The sequence below is a fragment of the Leucoraja erinacea genome, chromosome 6, assembly GCF_028641065.1.
Source record: "Leucoraja erinacea ecotype New England chromosome 6, Leri_hhj_1, whole genome shotgun sequence".
Taxonomy (NCBI): Eukaryota; Metazoa; Chordata; class Chondrichthyes; order Rajiformes; family Rajidae; genus Leucoraja; species Leucoraja erinaceus.
In genome coordinates this window covers 82,157,172-82,172,393 of record NC_073382.1, presented here as the reverse complement: position 1 = coordinate 82,172,393, position 15,222 = coordinate 82,157,172, and the positions used below count along the sequence as shown (strand labels likewise).

Here is a 15,222-nt window from a genome sequence, read left to right as displayed (position 1 = left end):
ATGTTCCTTCAAAGCTGCAGCCAGTTACAATGTCATTGGCCCGGTTCATATCCCGTGTAGATGTCGAGTAAACTCTTGACTCTCCCCCTCTTGAAGGATTGGACAGACCGGATGCAGGAAAAATGTTCCCGATGTTATGGGAATCCAGAACCAGGAGCCACAGTTGAAGAATAAGGGGCAGGCCATTTAGGACTGGGATGAGGATTTTTTTCACCCAGAGAGTTGTGAATCTGTGGAATTCTCTGCCGGTTAGAGAGTTAGATTTAGCTCTTCGGGCTAGCGGAGTCAGGGGGATATGGGGAGAAGGCAGGAATGGGGTACTGATTGGGGATGATCAGCCATGATCACATTGAATGGCGGTGCTGGCGCGAAGGGCCGAATGGCCTACTCCTACACCTATTGTCTATTGTCTAACGGAATCAAGGGATATGGGGAGAAGGCAGGAATGGGGTACTGATTGGGGATGATCAGCCATGATCACATTGAATGGCGGTGCTAGCTCAAAGGGCCAAATAGCCTCCTCCTGCACCTATTGTCTATGTTTCTATGTTTCTAACACCAGACTGCACCTCTCCCCGTTACTCTATTTCACTTTATAAACTATAAACAATAAACTAAACCAAACCAAATGATGAGACGGAGAACAGGAAGGAGATTGAGAACCTCGTGCCCTGGTGTCGAGACAACAACCGTTCTCTCAATGTCGGCAAGACAAAGGAGATAGTGATGGACTTCAGGAAGTGAAGCGGTCCACACACCCCAGTTCGCATTGATGGCGCTGGAGTAGAGATGGTCGAAAACTTTAAATACCTTGGAGTCAATATCACCAACAACTTCTCCTTGAAGCAATGACCAAGTAAGCACACCAACGCCTCTACTTCCTTAGATGGTTTACGGAGTTCTGCATGTCCCCGACAACTCTCACCAACTTCTACAGATGCGCCGTCGAGAGCATTTTATCAGGATGCATCTCAGCACGGTTTGGGAACAGCTCCATCCAAGACCGCAAGACATTGCAGCAAATTGTGGACGCAGCCCAGACCATCGCAGAATCCAACCTCCCTTCCATTGACTCCATCTATACCTCACGCTGCCTCAACAAGACCAGCAGCATCATCAAGGACCAGTCTCACCCGGATCACTCCCTCTTCTCCCCACTCCCATCAGATAAAAGGTATAGAAGTGTGAAAATGCACACCACCAGATTCAGGGACAGTTTCTTCCCAGCTGTTATCAGGCAACTGAACCATCCTACCACAACCAGAGAGCGGTTGTGAACTACTATCTACCTCATTGGTGACCCTCAAACTATCCCTGACCGGACTTTGCTGGCTTTACCTTGCACTAAACGTTATTCCCCTCATCCTGTATCTGTACACTGCAATTGGAACAATTGTCCATCACTGGCTCTGACTCCCCACCATCGAAGGGATTTGTCATTACCTCAAAAAGGCAGCCGGCATCATCAGAGACCCACACCATCCTGGCCACACACTCATCTCACCACTGCCATCGGGAAGAAGGTACAGAAGGCTGAAAACTGTAATGTCCAGGTTCAGGAACAGCTTCTTCCCTACAGCCATTAGGCTATTAAACACAACAACCTCAAATAAGCTATGAACTACTTCAGACTGTTATTATTATTGTTGCACTGTTCTGTTCTTTTTTTAGTATGTGTGTATGTATATATATATATATGGGTATGTTGTGAGTATGTTAGAAGATTGAGGGGGGATCTTATAGAAACTTACAAAATTCTTAAGGGGTTGGACAGGCTAGATGCAGGAAGATTGTTCCCGATGTTGGGGAAGTCCAGAACAAGGGGTCACAGTTTAAGGGGCCAATAATTTAGGACTGAGATGAGAAAAACATGTTTTACACAGAGTGGTGAATCTCTGGAATTCTCTGCCACAGAATGTAGTTGAGGCCAGTTCATTGGCTATACTTAAGAGGGAGTTAGATGTGGCCCTTGTGGCTAAAGGGATCAGGGGATATGGAGAGAAGGCAGGTACAGGATACTGAGTTGGATGATCTGCCATGATCATATTGAATGGCGGTGCAGGCTCAAAGGGCCGAATGGCCTACTCCTGCACCCATTTTCTATGTTTCTATGTGTATATATACACACACTGAACGTTTCTTTTGGGTAGTTTACACCCCAGCGGTATGAACATTGACCTCCAATTTCAGGTAGTCCCTGCTTTCTCCCTCCTTCCCCTCCCATTCCCAGCTCTCCCACAGCCCACTGTCTCCGCCTCTTCCTTTCTTCTTCCCCCACATCATTCAGAAGAATGGTCTCGACCTGAAATGTCACCTATTCCTTCGCTCCATAGATGCTGACTAACCCGCTGAGTTTCTCCAGTGTTTCTCCAGCGTTCTCCCCCCCCCCCCATCCCGTCCCCTCTTTCCTCGCAGTTTAGAGCCCGGTTTCTGAAACCTGGTTCAGGTTTGGAGTTGCCCGGGGAAGTGGAGCATCTTTGACAAGGACTGGCCGGCGAACCGCCTGCATCTGAGGCCCACGGTGCAGCTCCGCCCCGGGGCCGCGGCTGGGATGGGGCGTGAGATCCAGGAGACAAGGGTCCGAAGCAGGTTCCAGCTCTGCTCTTGGGAAGTGGCTCCCAGATGCAGCTCCGTCATGGGGACATACTGGTGGTGGAGTGCGGGTGGCAGGGCGGGCGGTAGATCTAATCTGCAGCCGTGGCTCCACGGCGGTGCTCCGCGCTGGGGGGGCATGGCTGCACGGTGCGGCTCCGCGCTGCGGACGCGGTCTGTCGCCGCGACTCCGCCCTGGGAATGTGGTCCCGCGGCGCGGCTCCGCCCTGGGGATGTGGCCCCACCATGCGGCTCCGCCCCGGGCCCGCCTCCCGCAGGCCGCAGCCCCGCTTCCTGTGCCGCCCGGTCGGTGACCGCAGCCGAGTGACTGTCAGCGGCCGGCAGCAGCTCAGAGCCCGGGCACCATCGCCCCGAGCATCGCCTAGCCTCGCCGCCTGGAGCTACCGCCCGCTGCCTCGGACTCTCGCCGGCTCCCACCGCCGGGAAAGGCCAACCTGCTGCTGAATGCAGGTGAGGGTGGGGGGTGGAGGTGAGGGTGGGGTGAGGGTGGGATTGAGGGTGGGGGTGAGAGGGGTGGGGGTGTGGGTGAGGGGAGAGGTGGGGGGTGGGGGGGAGAGGTGGGGGTTGAAAAGGGGAGAGGAGGTGAGGGATTGGAAACTGGGAGTGCAGGGAGAGGGGGAGACTGGGGGGTGCAGGGAGTGGGGAGACTGTGGGTGCAGGTAGTGGGGAGACTGGGGGTGCAGGGAGTGGGAGAGGGTTAGGGCAGAAGGGTGAGGGGTGGTGAGGGGGAGAAGGGTTAAAGGGAGAGGCTGGAGACAAGGTGAGGGGAAGGGAGAGGGTTAAGAGACCGTGGTCGGGCAAAGAGTGAAAGGTGGGGGTGAGGGGTCATAAAGGCGAAAGGTGAGGGTGGGGGAAGAGGTGAGTAGGTTAGGGTTGAGGGGAGAGGCTGGGGTGGAAGGTGAGGGGTAAGAGGAGGTGGGGAGGAGGGGGGAAGGTGAGGAGGGGGTGGTGAAAGGAGGAGGGGGTGAAAGGTGAGGGGAGGGAAGAGATAAGGTCATAAGTAATAGGAGCAGAATTAGGCCATTCGGCCCACTGAGTCTACTCCGCCATTCAATCATTGCTGGTCTATCTCTCCCTCCTAACCCCATTCTCCTGCTTTCTCCCCATAACCCCTGACACCCATTTTGATTATATGAATCTCTGAAGAGGAAAGTGGTGAGGCTGGGGTGAGAGGGGGGGTGGGGGGGGGGGGAGGGCAGAAGGGTGAGGATGGGGCAGAGGGTATGGGGAGAACGTGGGTGAGTGGAATGAGAGGATGGTGAGGGACAGGTGGTGGGTGAGAAGGAGAGGGAGATGGGAGTAGAAGGGGGGGGGGGGGGTACAGAGAGCCCCTCCCTCCCGGGAGAGGGGGGGGGGGGGGGGGGGGGGGGGAGGGGGGACTGGGGGGGGGACTGGTCGTGGGGGAGGTTGTTGGTTATTTCTTGTAAACTGAGATACTGTTTATTTTTCTGTGCTATCCATTCAAATCAAAGCATAACGTTGTCCACAGCTTATGGGGGGATTGTTCAAAAGCCTGATAACAAAGGGGGAGAAACTGTTCCTGAGTCTGGTGGCACGTGCTTTCAAGCTTCTGTACCTTCTGCCGGACGGGAGCGGGGAGAAGAAGGAATGACCGGGGTGCGAGTGGTCCTTGATTATATTGGCTGCTTTTCCGAGGCAGCGTGAAGTGTAGATGGAGTCGATGGCGGGGAGTGTGGTCTGTGTGATGGGCTGGGCTAAATCGACTGGGCTACATCTACAATGATGGGGACTGCGGTCTGTGTGGTGGACTGGGTTATCTACAATGGTGGGGAGTGTGGTCTGTGTGATGGACTGGGCTACATCTACAATGGTGGGGAGTGTGGTGTGTGTGATGGACTGGGCTACATCTACAATGGTGGGGAGTGTGGTGTGTGTGATGGACTGGGCTAAATCTACAATGGTGGGGAGTGTGGTCTGTGTGACGGGCTGGACTACATCCACAACTCTCTGCAATGTCTTGCGGTCTTGTTGCCAAACCGAGCTGTGTGCATCTGTTAAATTTGGTAAGAGTTGGATAAATTCCGAACATGCTTGGTTTTCTGAGGAAGTCGAGGCAGTGGTGGTATGTTGGCTGTGCCATCGGCGTGGTTGGTCCAGGCCAAATTGTTGGTGATCTTGTGCAAGATATAATGTGCTGGAGGAACTCAGCAGGTCAGGCAGCCATTGTGGAGGGAATGGGTGATATTTTGGGTCAGAACCTATCTTACGGATGAATTTCCGATCTCCAAACCTACATCCCTGCAGTTCTTGGACACACTGTATACTGTAGATAGAAACAAAAAGCTGGAGTAACTCAGCCAGTCAGACAGCTTCCGTGGTGAAAAAGGAATAGGTGACGTTTGGGGTCGAGACCCTTCTTCAGACTGAAAGTCCGGGGAAAGGGAAACAAGAGATATAGACAGTGACGTAGAGAGATATAGAACAAATATACGTAAAAATGTAATGATGATAAAGGAAACAGGCCATTGTTATAGCTAGGTGCTAGGTGAAAATGAGTTACAGACAATGAAACTCAAACGGATGACTTTGCAGCCAGTACAGCGACTTGGGTGGGGGAGGGACGGAGAGGGAAGGGATGCTAGGGTTACTTGAAGTCACAGACATCAATATTCATACCACTGGGTTGCAAGTTACCCAAATGTTCTGTAATCTGTTTGTTTCCTCTTTAGCACTGTCTGATATATATATGTACGGTGGTAAGTGTCTAGAGGACATGCTACACGTGACATTAATCGACCAACAACAAATCCTCTGGTCACGTCCACTGGGTTCTAGAGTATGGCGTGTGGAGGAACACACGTGTGGCCCAGACCACGGGTGGGCTCAGACATGTGCATGGCGTGTGAGTGGGCAAGGTTGGCGTTGGGTTATTGCTGTCCACGTGTACAGTGACACGGTGAAAAGATTTGTTTGCGGGCAACCCAGCCACGTCATACCTTGCATGGGAACAATCATCCCACACACAAGTACACCAGGAAGGTCATAGTTCATCTATGATCGGGGCAGAATGAGGCCATTCGGCTCATCAGGTCCACTCCGCCATTCACTCATGGCTGATCTATCTCTCCCTCACAACCCCATTCTCCTGCCTTCTCCCCCATAACTCCTGACACCCGTACTGATCAAGAATCTATCTCTGAATTAAAAATATCCATTGACTTGGCCTCCACTGCCGTCTGTGGCAATGAATTCCACGGATTCACCATCCTCTGGCTAAAGACATTCCTCCTCATCTCCTTCCTAAAGGTCATAAAGGAAGATTAGAAAAAGGCCATTCGGCCCATCAACTCTACTCCATCATTCAACCATGGCTGATCTATCTCTCCCTCCTAACCCCATTCTCCTGCCTTCTCCCCATAAACCCTGACACCTGCACTAATCAAAAGTATATCTATCTCTACCTAAAAAATATCCACTGACTTGGCCTCTACAGTGAATCCCACAGATTCACCACCCTCCGACTAAAGAAGTTCCTCCTCATCCCCTTCCTAAAGGAACATCCTTTAATTCTGAGGCTGTGACCTCTAGTCCTAGACTCACCCACCAGTGGAAGCATCCTCTCCACATCCACTCTATCCAACCCTGGTAGTGCAAAGTGTAAAATACCAGAGTGCAGAATATAGTGCAACAGCGTGTTACAGTTACAGAGAAAGTAAAGGTCAAAAAAAGTTCCACGGCTGTGAAGGTAGGTTGGAAGAATGTGACGATCTCGTGCAGAGGGTGCAGGAAATATTATGTTGTGGAGGGAGAGAGGACGGCCTGGAGAGGCAGCTGTGCATTCACCCGATCTATTCCCCTCGTGATTTTATACACTATACAATCACTCCTCACCTTCCTGCTCTCTAAGGAATATATACCTAGCCTGCCCCACCTCCCCCTGTAGCTCAGGCCCTTGAGTCCTGGCAACATCCTCACAAAAATGGCTCCTGCTGAATTGGAGTGGGGAGAGAGGGGGGAGGGGGTGGTGGGAGTTCCAGAGAATCTCTGGAACTCTCTGCCACAGAGGGTAGTTGAGGCCAGTTCATTGGCTATATTTAAGAGGGAGTTAGATGTGGCCCTTGTGGCTAAGGGGATCAGGGGGTATGGAGAGAAGGCAGGTATGGGATACTGAGTTGGATGATCAGCCATGATCATATTGAATGGCGGTGCAGTCTCGAAGGGCCGAATGGCCTACTCCTGCACCTAATTTCTATGTTTCTATGAAGAGTAGTGGGGACAGAGGGAAGACTGGAGGGGGGACGTGAGGGGAGATGACTACCGGGAGACGGGGGGGGGGGGGGGGGCAACTAACTGCAGAGAGGGGGGAGGGCTTTGGGGAGAGGGAAGGTGGCGGTGGGGAGAGAAAGCAGAGGGTTGTAGCGAGAGGTGGGGGGAGAGGGGGTGGACTTTTGGGCGAGAGCGCTCTAGAGATAGGGGCGGTGGGGAGAGAAAGCGGAGGGTTGTGGAGAGGGCGGTGGTGGGAGATGGGGCAGAGAGGGAGGGGGAGCTGAGAAGACAGCAAGGCACAGAAAACTAGAGGGCACAAGTTTGAGGTGAGAGGGCAGAGATTAACGACGGATCTCGGGGGCAACATGTTGGTGGTGGTGGTGTCAACATGTGAACCATGGGCAACTGCTCCGTCTCAGAGTTGTACAACAGGCCCTACGGCCCTTCCTGTCCATGCTGACGAAGCTGGTATTCTGGGCCTGCGTTTGGCCCATATCCCTCTAATCTGAGGAAGGACATTCTTGCCATAGAGGAAGTACAGAGAAGACTGATTCCTGGGATGCAGGACTTTCATATGAAGAAAGACTGAATAGACTCGGCTTGTACACGCTAGAATTTAGAAGATCGAGGGGGGATCTTATTGAAACTTACAAAATTCTTCAGTGGGTTGGACAGGCTAGATGCAGGAAGATTGTTCCCGATGTTGGTGAAGTCCAGAACAAGGGGTCACAGTTTAAGGATAAAGGGGAAATCTTTTAGGACTGAGATGAGAAAAACATTTTTTACAGAGAGAGTGGTGAATCTCTGGAATTCTCTGCCACAGAAGGTAGTTGAGGCCAGTTCATTGGCTATATTTAAGAGGGAGTTAGATGTGGCCCTTGTGGCTAAAGGGGTCAGGGGGTATGGAGAGAACGCAGGTACAGGATACTGAGTTGGATGATCGTCCATGATCATATTGAATGGCGGTGCAGGCTCGAAGGGCCGAATGGCCTACTCCTTCACCTATTTTCTATGTTTCTCTGTTTAAACCCTTCTTATCCATATATCTGTCCAAATGTCTTATACAAGTCACAATTATATACACTTGTACAGCTTCCTCTGGCAGCTGGTGCCAGATACAGGCCACCCTCTGAGTGTCGAAGTTGCCCCTGAGGTCCCTCTTAAATCTCTCCCCTCTCACCTCAACCCTGTGTGCTCTAGTTGTGGAATCCTCTACCCTGCGAAACAGACTGTGAGCCGTTCACTTTATCCGTGCCCCTCATGATCTTGTCCACCTCAATAAGGTCACCCCTCAGCCCCCCTACGCTCCACAGGACAAAGTCCCAGCCTATCCAACCTCTCCCTGTAACTCAAGTTCACAAATACAAGTTGCCATTCTGTCCGTCTGAACCCCTCCTATCCACACATCTGTCCAAATGTCCTTGAACGATTTATTGTGTCGGGTAGCCTCTGTGGACAGGCGATCAGACTTGTGGAGGGGGGGGGGGGGGGTGTAGCTGGAAGAGAGAGAGGTGGGGGCGGGAGAAAAGCCGGGCGAGTGATGGGTGGACACAGGTGAGGAGACAAAAGGGGGGAGAGGAGAGTGAAATGTGAAGCGGGAGGATGGGGTGGGGGTGGGGGGGAGTGGGAGGCAGGGTTTAGTGGGTGAGGGGTGGGGGGGGGGAGGAGGGAACCGTCCACCCCCTCAGATGCTGCCTGACCCGCTGAGTTCCTCCAGCACTTTGTACTTTATTGCAGCGTTTGCAGTTCCCGTGCCTCAGCCCGCGGCGGCCGGGCTGCCCCGTTATGGCCGACTTTGCAGCGGGTGTCCCCGCGGCAGGGTGGGGGTGGGAGTTACCGGGGAAAGGTGCTCCCGTGAGCCGGGGGGGAGGGGGTCTCAGTGGGAACTAGAGAGTAGCGGCGGTTCTCTCCCCGCCCCCGGGCGCTTGGGCGGGGAGCCGGGGCGTTGCGGGAAGCCTGTCGGGGCAGGTCGGGCCGCGGCTGATTCATAGAAACATAGACATAGAAAATAGGTGCAGGAGTAGGCCATTCGGCCCTTCGAGCCTGCACCGCCATTCAATATGATCATGGCTGATCATCCAACTCTGTATCCCGTACCTGCCTTCTCTCCATACCCCCTGATCCCTTTAGCTACAAGGGCCACATCTAACTCTCTCTTAAATATAGCCAATGAACTGGCCTCGACTACCTTCTGTGGCAGAGAATTCCACGGATTCACCACTATCTGTGTGAATTTTTTGTTCTCATCTCGGTCCTAAAAGACGATGGATTCATTGGATTAAGGTTGTCGGCGAGTCCCGGAGCCGCGGCCGCAGGGATCTCTCCCTGGCGCCGGCGAAACCTCCCGGCCACACTGAGTCGGCGGGGAAGCGAATGACCAAACGCCCGAGTGTTGGAGGAACCCAGTGGGACAACCTGCCCATGCCGACCCAAACATGTCCCATCTACACTGGTCCCACCTGCCCGCGTTTGGCCCATATCCCTCTAAACCTGCCCGTGTATCTGCGAGTTGAAATGGCCCGGTCCGCCACAGATGCTGCCTGACCAGCTGAGTTCCTCCGGCACTTTGTGTTCTGTTCAAGACTCCAGCACCTGCAGTTCCCGCCCCCAGGGGTGTGGGATGCTGGGGAGACAGGACGGCGGCTCAAGGGCAACCGTCAGTGCGGCAGCAGGGACGATGGGCCGAACGGCCTCCGCTCATGTTTAAAATGTGAATCATAGTCACATTCCCCAGCAATGAATAATCGCCGACTCCCATCACCAACTCCCCGGGAAAACCTCTCTCCACGCACACACTCCCCTCTCATTGAAAAGTAGGTGCAGGAGTAGGCCATTCGGTCCTTCGAGCCAGCACCGCCATTCCATATGATCATGGCTGATATTCCACAATCGGTACCCCGTTCCTGCCTTCTCCCCATATCCCTTGATTCCGTTAGCCCCACGAGCTAAATCTAACTCTCCAGTCACACACTCCCCTGGCAAACCCCGCCCTACCTCATGCACTCACATTCCACTGACAGAGAGAGCGCAGGAGATACATGGGCCAAAGTTCTCTCTACCCCAGACAGTCACGCACACACACACACAGGGCAGTGACAGGATCAGGATTGTCATTTGATATTTAGTTAGATTTTTGACATTCTGGAGTTACGGTGGTGGGTGTTCAGTTAAAGTTCAATGTGTAAATACTTTTGTAATTAGATGAATAAATGTGACGTTGTTTAAAGAAAGGGCAGAGACAGTGCGTGGGAGAGATGGAGACAGATAGCGGGTAAAACTCTCTCTCCCCGGACAGTCACACGCTCCCCGGGTAAGGCGCTCTCTCCCCCGTGGAGTCTCACACTACCAGGGCAGGAGCTGCCGTGCGGCTGGGGTTGTGTTTCCCACATCTGGATCCCACCCACATCTGCGCGCAGCTGGAGGCGAACAGTGCCCACATCTGCAAACGGCTGCTGGAGAACACCTGGGGAATATTGCCCCACACATGTTCTGTGTGGAAGAGTTGATTAGTCCACACCTGTCTCGGTCCACATCTGGAGTTCACTGGCCCACAGCTGGCAGTGTGTCAGTCCACATCTGGAGTACCTAGGCCCACAGCTGGCAGTGTATCAGTCCGCATCTGGATCACACCTGCCCACACCTGGCAGTGTGTCTCGGTCCACATCTGGATCACACCTGCCCACACCTGGCAGTGTGTCTCGGTCCACATCTGGATCACACTGGCCCACACCTGGTAGAGTGTCTCGGTCCACATCTGCATCACACTGGCCCACACCTGACAGTGTGTCTCGGTCCACATCTGGATCACACCTGCCCACACCTGGCAGCGTGTCTCGGCCCACATCCCGGGGTGTCTATTGCCCTGCACCTGGTGGGATTAATTGACCACATTGAGCAGTGTGCATTTGTCCACATCTGGAATACACTGTGCCACACCTGGAGAAGGGTCCGACCCGAAACGTTACCTATTCATTTTCTCCGAAGATGCTGTCCGGCCCGCTGAGTTACTGCAGCATTTTGTGTCTATCCACACCTGGACCACACTGGCCCGCACCTGGGCCACGCTGGCCCGCACCTGGACCACGCTGGCCCGCACCTGGACCACGCTGGCCCGCACCTGGACCACGCTGGCCCGCACCTGGACCACGCTGGCCCGCACCTGGACCACGCTGGCCCGCACCTGGACCACGCTGGCCCGCACCTGGACCACGCTGGCCCGCACCTGGACCACGCTGGCCCGCACCTGGACCACGCTGGCCCGCACCTGGACCACGCTGGCCCGCACCTGGACCACGCTGGCCCGCACCTGGAGCACGCTGGCCCGCACCTGGACCACGCTGGCCCGCACCTGGACCACGCTGGCCCGCACCTGGACCACGCTGGCCCGCACCTGGACCACGCTGGCCCGCACCTGGACCACGCTGGCCCGCACCTGGACCACGCTGGCCCGCACCTGGACCACGCTGGCCCGCACCTGGTGGTGTGTTTTGGTCCATTTCTCGTGTCTATTGCTCAACATCTGGAGTAGATTGTCACACACATGCAGTGTGTTGTCCACGTCTGGGGGATTACACTGTCGCACATCTGGAGTACATGGTGAATAACACGCTGACGTTTATTTCGAGAGGGCTAGAATATAAAAACAGGGATGTAATGCTGAGGCTCTATAAGGCGCTGGCCAGACCACACTTGGAATATTATGAGTGTTTTTGGGCCCCGTATCTGAGGAAGGATGTGCTGACTGGAGAGGGTCCAGAGGAGGTTCAAAGGTCAGTTTATTGTCACGTGTACCAATTAAGGTGCAGTGAAACTCGAATTACCAGGAATGAGTGGGTTAACATATGATGAGCGTTTGTCGGCGCTGGGCCTGTACTCGCTGGAGTTTAGAAGTATGAGGGGGGGGGGGGGGGAGCTAATTGTAACTTACCCAATATTAGTGAAAGGCCTGGATAGAGTGGATATGGAGAAGTTTCCACTAGTGGGAGAGTCTAGACTCTAGGACTAGAGATCAAAATCTCCGAATTAAAGGGCGTATCTTTAAAAAGGCGATGAGGAATTTCTTTAGGGTGGTGAATCTGTGGAATTCCTCGCCACAGAAGGCTGTGGAGGCCACAAGTCAGTGGGTATATTTAAGGCAGAGATAGATAGATTCTTGATTAGTACGGGTGTCAGGGGTTATGGGGAGAAGGCAGGAGAATGGGGTTGGGAGGGAGAGATAGATCAGCCATGATTGAATGGCGGAGTGGACCTGATGGGCTGAATGGCCTAATTCTGCTCCTATCACTTATGAACATTGTCCCACGCGGGTGGTGTGTGTTGGTTATGGGTGCCCCGTGTTGTGCGAGTTCCTCTCACTTCTCCCCCCCTCCCCCCCTCTGTCCACCTGCACAGGTGCCCGATGCGGTGACAGGGAGCTGCAGCGGGTGCAGGGCAGCATGCAGTGGGGCCGGCATTGAGCGATGACGGGCAGCCCGCTGCGGGGCAAGGTCTTCTACAGCCGGGAGTGGGCGCTGCGCAAGTTGGAGCGCTCCCTGCACGGCTGCCCCGGGGGCGGCGTGGTGGTGACCGGCGGCCCGGGCTGCGGCAAGACGGCGCTGTGCAGCGAGCTACTGTGGCCGGTGTCGGAGCCGGGCCGGCGGGCGGCGCTGGGATGCCGGGCAGCGGCGCACCACTTCTGCCAGGCGCAGGATGCGCGCACCCTGGCCGTCGCCGGCTTTGTGCTCAGCCTGGCCCGGCAGCTGGAGGACTGCGCCTCGCTGCACGGTTACCGCCACCGCCTGCAGCACAGCGCGGCTCATGCGGCCCTGGAGCCCGGGGAGTGTGCGCGGGACCCCGACCACGCGTTCAAAAGGTGAGACCGCCTCGCACACACACACACACCCACACACACCCCACACACACACACACACTCACACACGCACACACACACCCACACACACACACACACACACACACACACACACACACACACACACACACACACACACACACACACACACACACACACACACACACACACACACACACCCACACACACACACACACACACACACACACACACACACCCACACACACACACACACACACACACACACACACACACACACACCCACACACACACACACACACACACACACACACACACACACACACACACACACACACACACACACACACACACACACACACACACACACACACACACACCCACACACACACACACACACACACACACACACACACACACACACACACACACACACACACACACACACACACACACACACACACACACACACACACACACACACACACACACACACACACACACACACACACACACACACACACACTCACACACCCACACACACGCGCACACACACACACACACACACACACACACACACACACTCACACACACACACACACAACACACACACACACACACACACACACACACACACACACCATCACACACACACACACAATCACACACACACACACACACACACACACCCCCAAGGTGAAGGGGGGCACTCATCACACACACACACAAGCGCATCGCGACACCACAGGACATCCGTTCAAGGTGAAGGGAGACAATCACAATGTGAGGGGTAACATTTTCACACCAAGGGTGGTGGGTGTATGGAACAAGCTGCCACAGGAGGTAGTTGAATCTGGGCCTTCATATCAAGAGGAGTTGAGTATAGGAGCAAAGAGGTCCTTCTGCAGTTGTACAGAGCCCTAGTGAGACCACACCTGGAGTATTGTGTGCAATTTTGGTCCCCTAATTTGAGGAAGGACACATTCTTGCTATTGAGGGAGTGCAGCGTAGGTTCACTAGGTTAATCCCTGAGATGGCGGGACTGTCATATGCTGAGTGAATGGAGCAGCTGGGCTTGTACACTCTGAAATTTAGAAGGATGAGAGGGAATCTTATTGAAGCATATAAGATTATTATGGGTTTGAACACACTAGAGGCAGGAAACATGTTCCCGATGTTGGGGGAGTCCAGAACCAGGGGCCACCATTTAAGAATAAGGGGTAAGCCATTTGGAATGGAGACGAGGAAACACTTTTTCACACAGAGAGTTGTGAGTCTGTGGAATTCGCTGCCTCAGAGGGCGATGGATGCCGGTTCTCTGGATACTTTCAAGAGAGAGCTAGATAGAGCTCTTAAAGATAGCGGAGTCAGTGGATATGGGGAGAAGGCAGGAACGGGGTACTGATTGTGGATGATCAGCCATGATCACATTGAATGGTGGTGCTGGCTCGAAGGGCCGAATGGCCTACTCCTCCACCTATTGTCTATTGACGATCCCAATGTCTAAGAAACAGATGGAAGTTTATGAAGTTGAAGTTTATGAATAAGTTTATTGGCCAAGAATTCACATACAAGGAATTTGCCTTGGTGCTCCGCCCGCAAGGGACAACATGACATACAGTGACAGCTAGGAACGACACATAAAACATTAAACATGCATAGGACAGGATTGGGGGGCCAAGCGCAGGCAGGTGGGACTAGTGTAGCTGGGACATGTGGGCCAGTGTGAGCAAGTTGGGCCGAGGGGCCTGTTTCCACACTGTATCACTCTATGAACCACACCACACCGAAACAGGCCATTCAGTCCAACTTGTCCATGCCGTCCAACATGCCCCAACTACTCTAGTCCCACCTGCTTGCATTTCGCCCAAATCCCTCTAAACCTGTGTCTAAACGATGGGATGGTCCCAGTCTCAACTACCTCCTCCGGCAGATCGTTCCAGACACCCACCTGTGTGGGGAAAAAAATGCCCCTCGATTTCCTATTAAATCTTCCCCCCTTCACCTTAAACCTCCAACCTCTGGTTCAAGATTCCCCAACTCTGGGCAAGAGACCCTGTGCGTTCACCCCATCTATTCTCTATAAGATCACCCCTCGTCTGCCTGCGCTCCCAGGAATAAAGTTCCAGCCTGCTCAACCTCTCCCTGTAGATCAGGCCTGTCTTTTGCCTGGATTCATTGACCTTTAACCTTTAGGCACCAGTCAACGTTCAGGGGTCAGAGTTAAGTTTTGGCAGCTCCCTCCCTGGCTGCAATGTGGAGGCTGTGGGTGTGTGTGTGAGAGAGAGGGAGACGGGGAGTGTTGGGACTGGCTGAGCAGGAAAAACCTGTCCGTGAACCCGCAGGTTCATACATGCACAGGCCATGTGCGTGTGTGTATGTGCCTCTGTATGTGTGTGTGTGTCTGTGTATGGGCCTCTGTATGTGTGTGTGTGTCTGTGTATGGGCCTCTGTATGTATGTGTGTGTGTCTGGCTCTCTGTGTGTTTGTGTCTCTATGTGTGTGTGTGCCTCTGTGTGTGTGTGTGTGTGTGTGTATGTGCCTCTGTGTGTGTG

The 15,222-nt window shown here is 53.9% G+C and overlaps 1 protein-coding gene across 1 annotated transcript in view; it reads left to right on the top strand.

Moving 5' to 3' along the window:
• The first annotated feature begins 2,874 nt into the window (after positions 1-2,874).
• The window catches only part of LOC129698344 (ankyrin repeat domain-containing protein 50-like), a 19,892-nt gene continuing 7,544 nt past the window's right edge, over positions 2,875-15,222 (top strand). The window contains 2 exon segments of the mRNA XM_055637437.1: positions 2,875-3,063; positions 12,232-12,691. Coding sequence (XP_055493412.1) covers positions 12,300-12,691 — 392 coding nt within the window. The 5' untranslated portion in view covers positions 2,875-3,063; positions 12,232-12,299.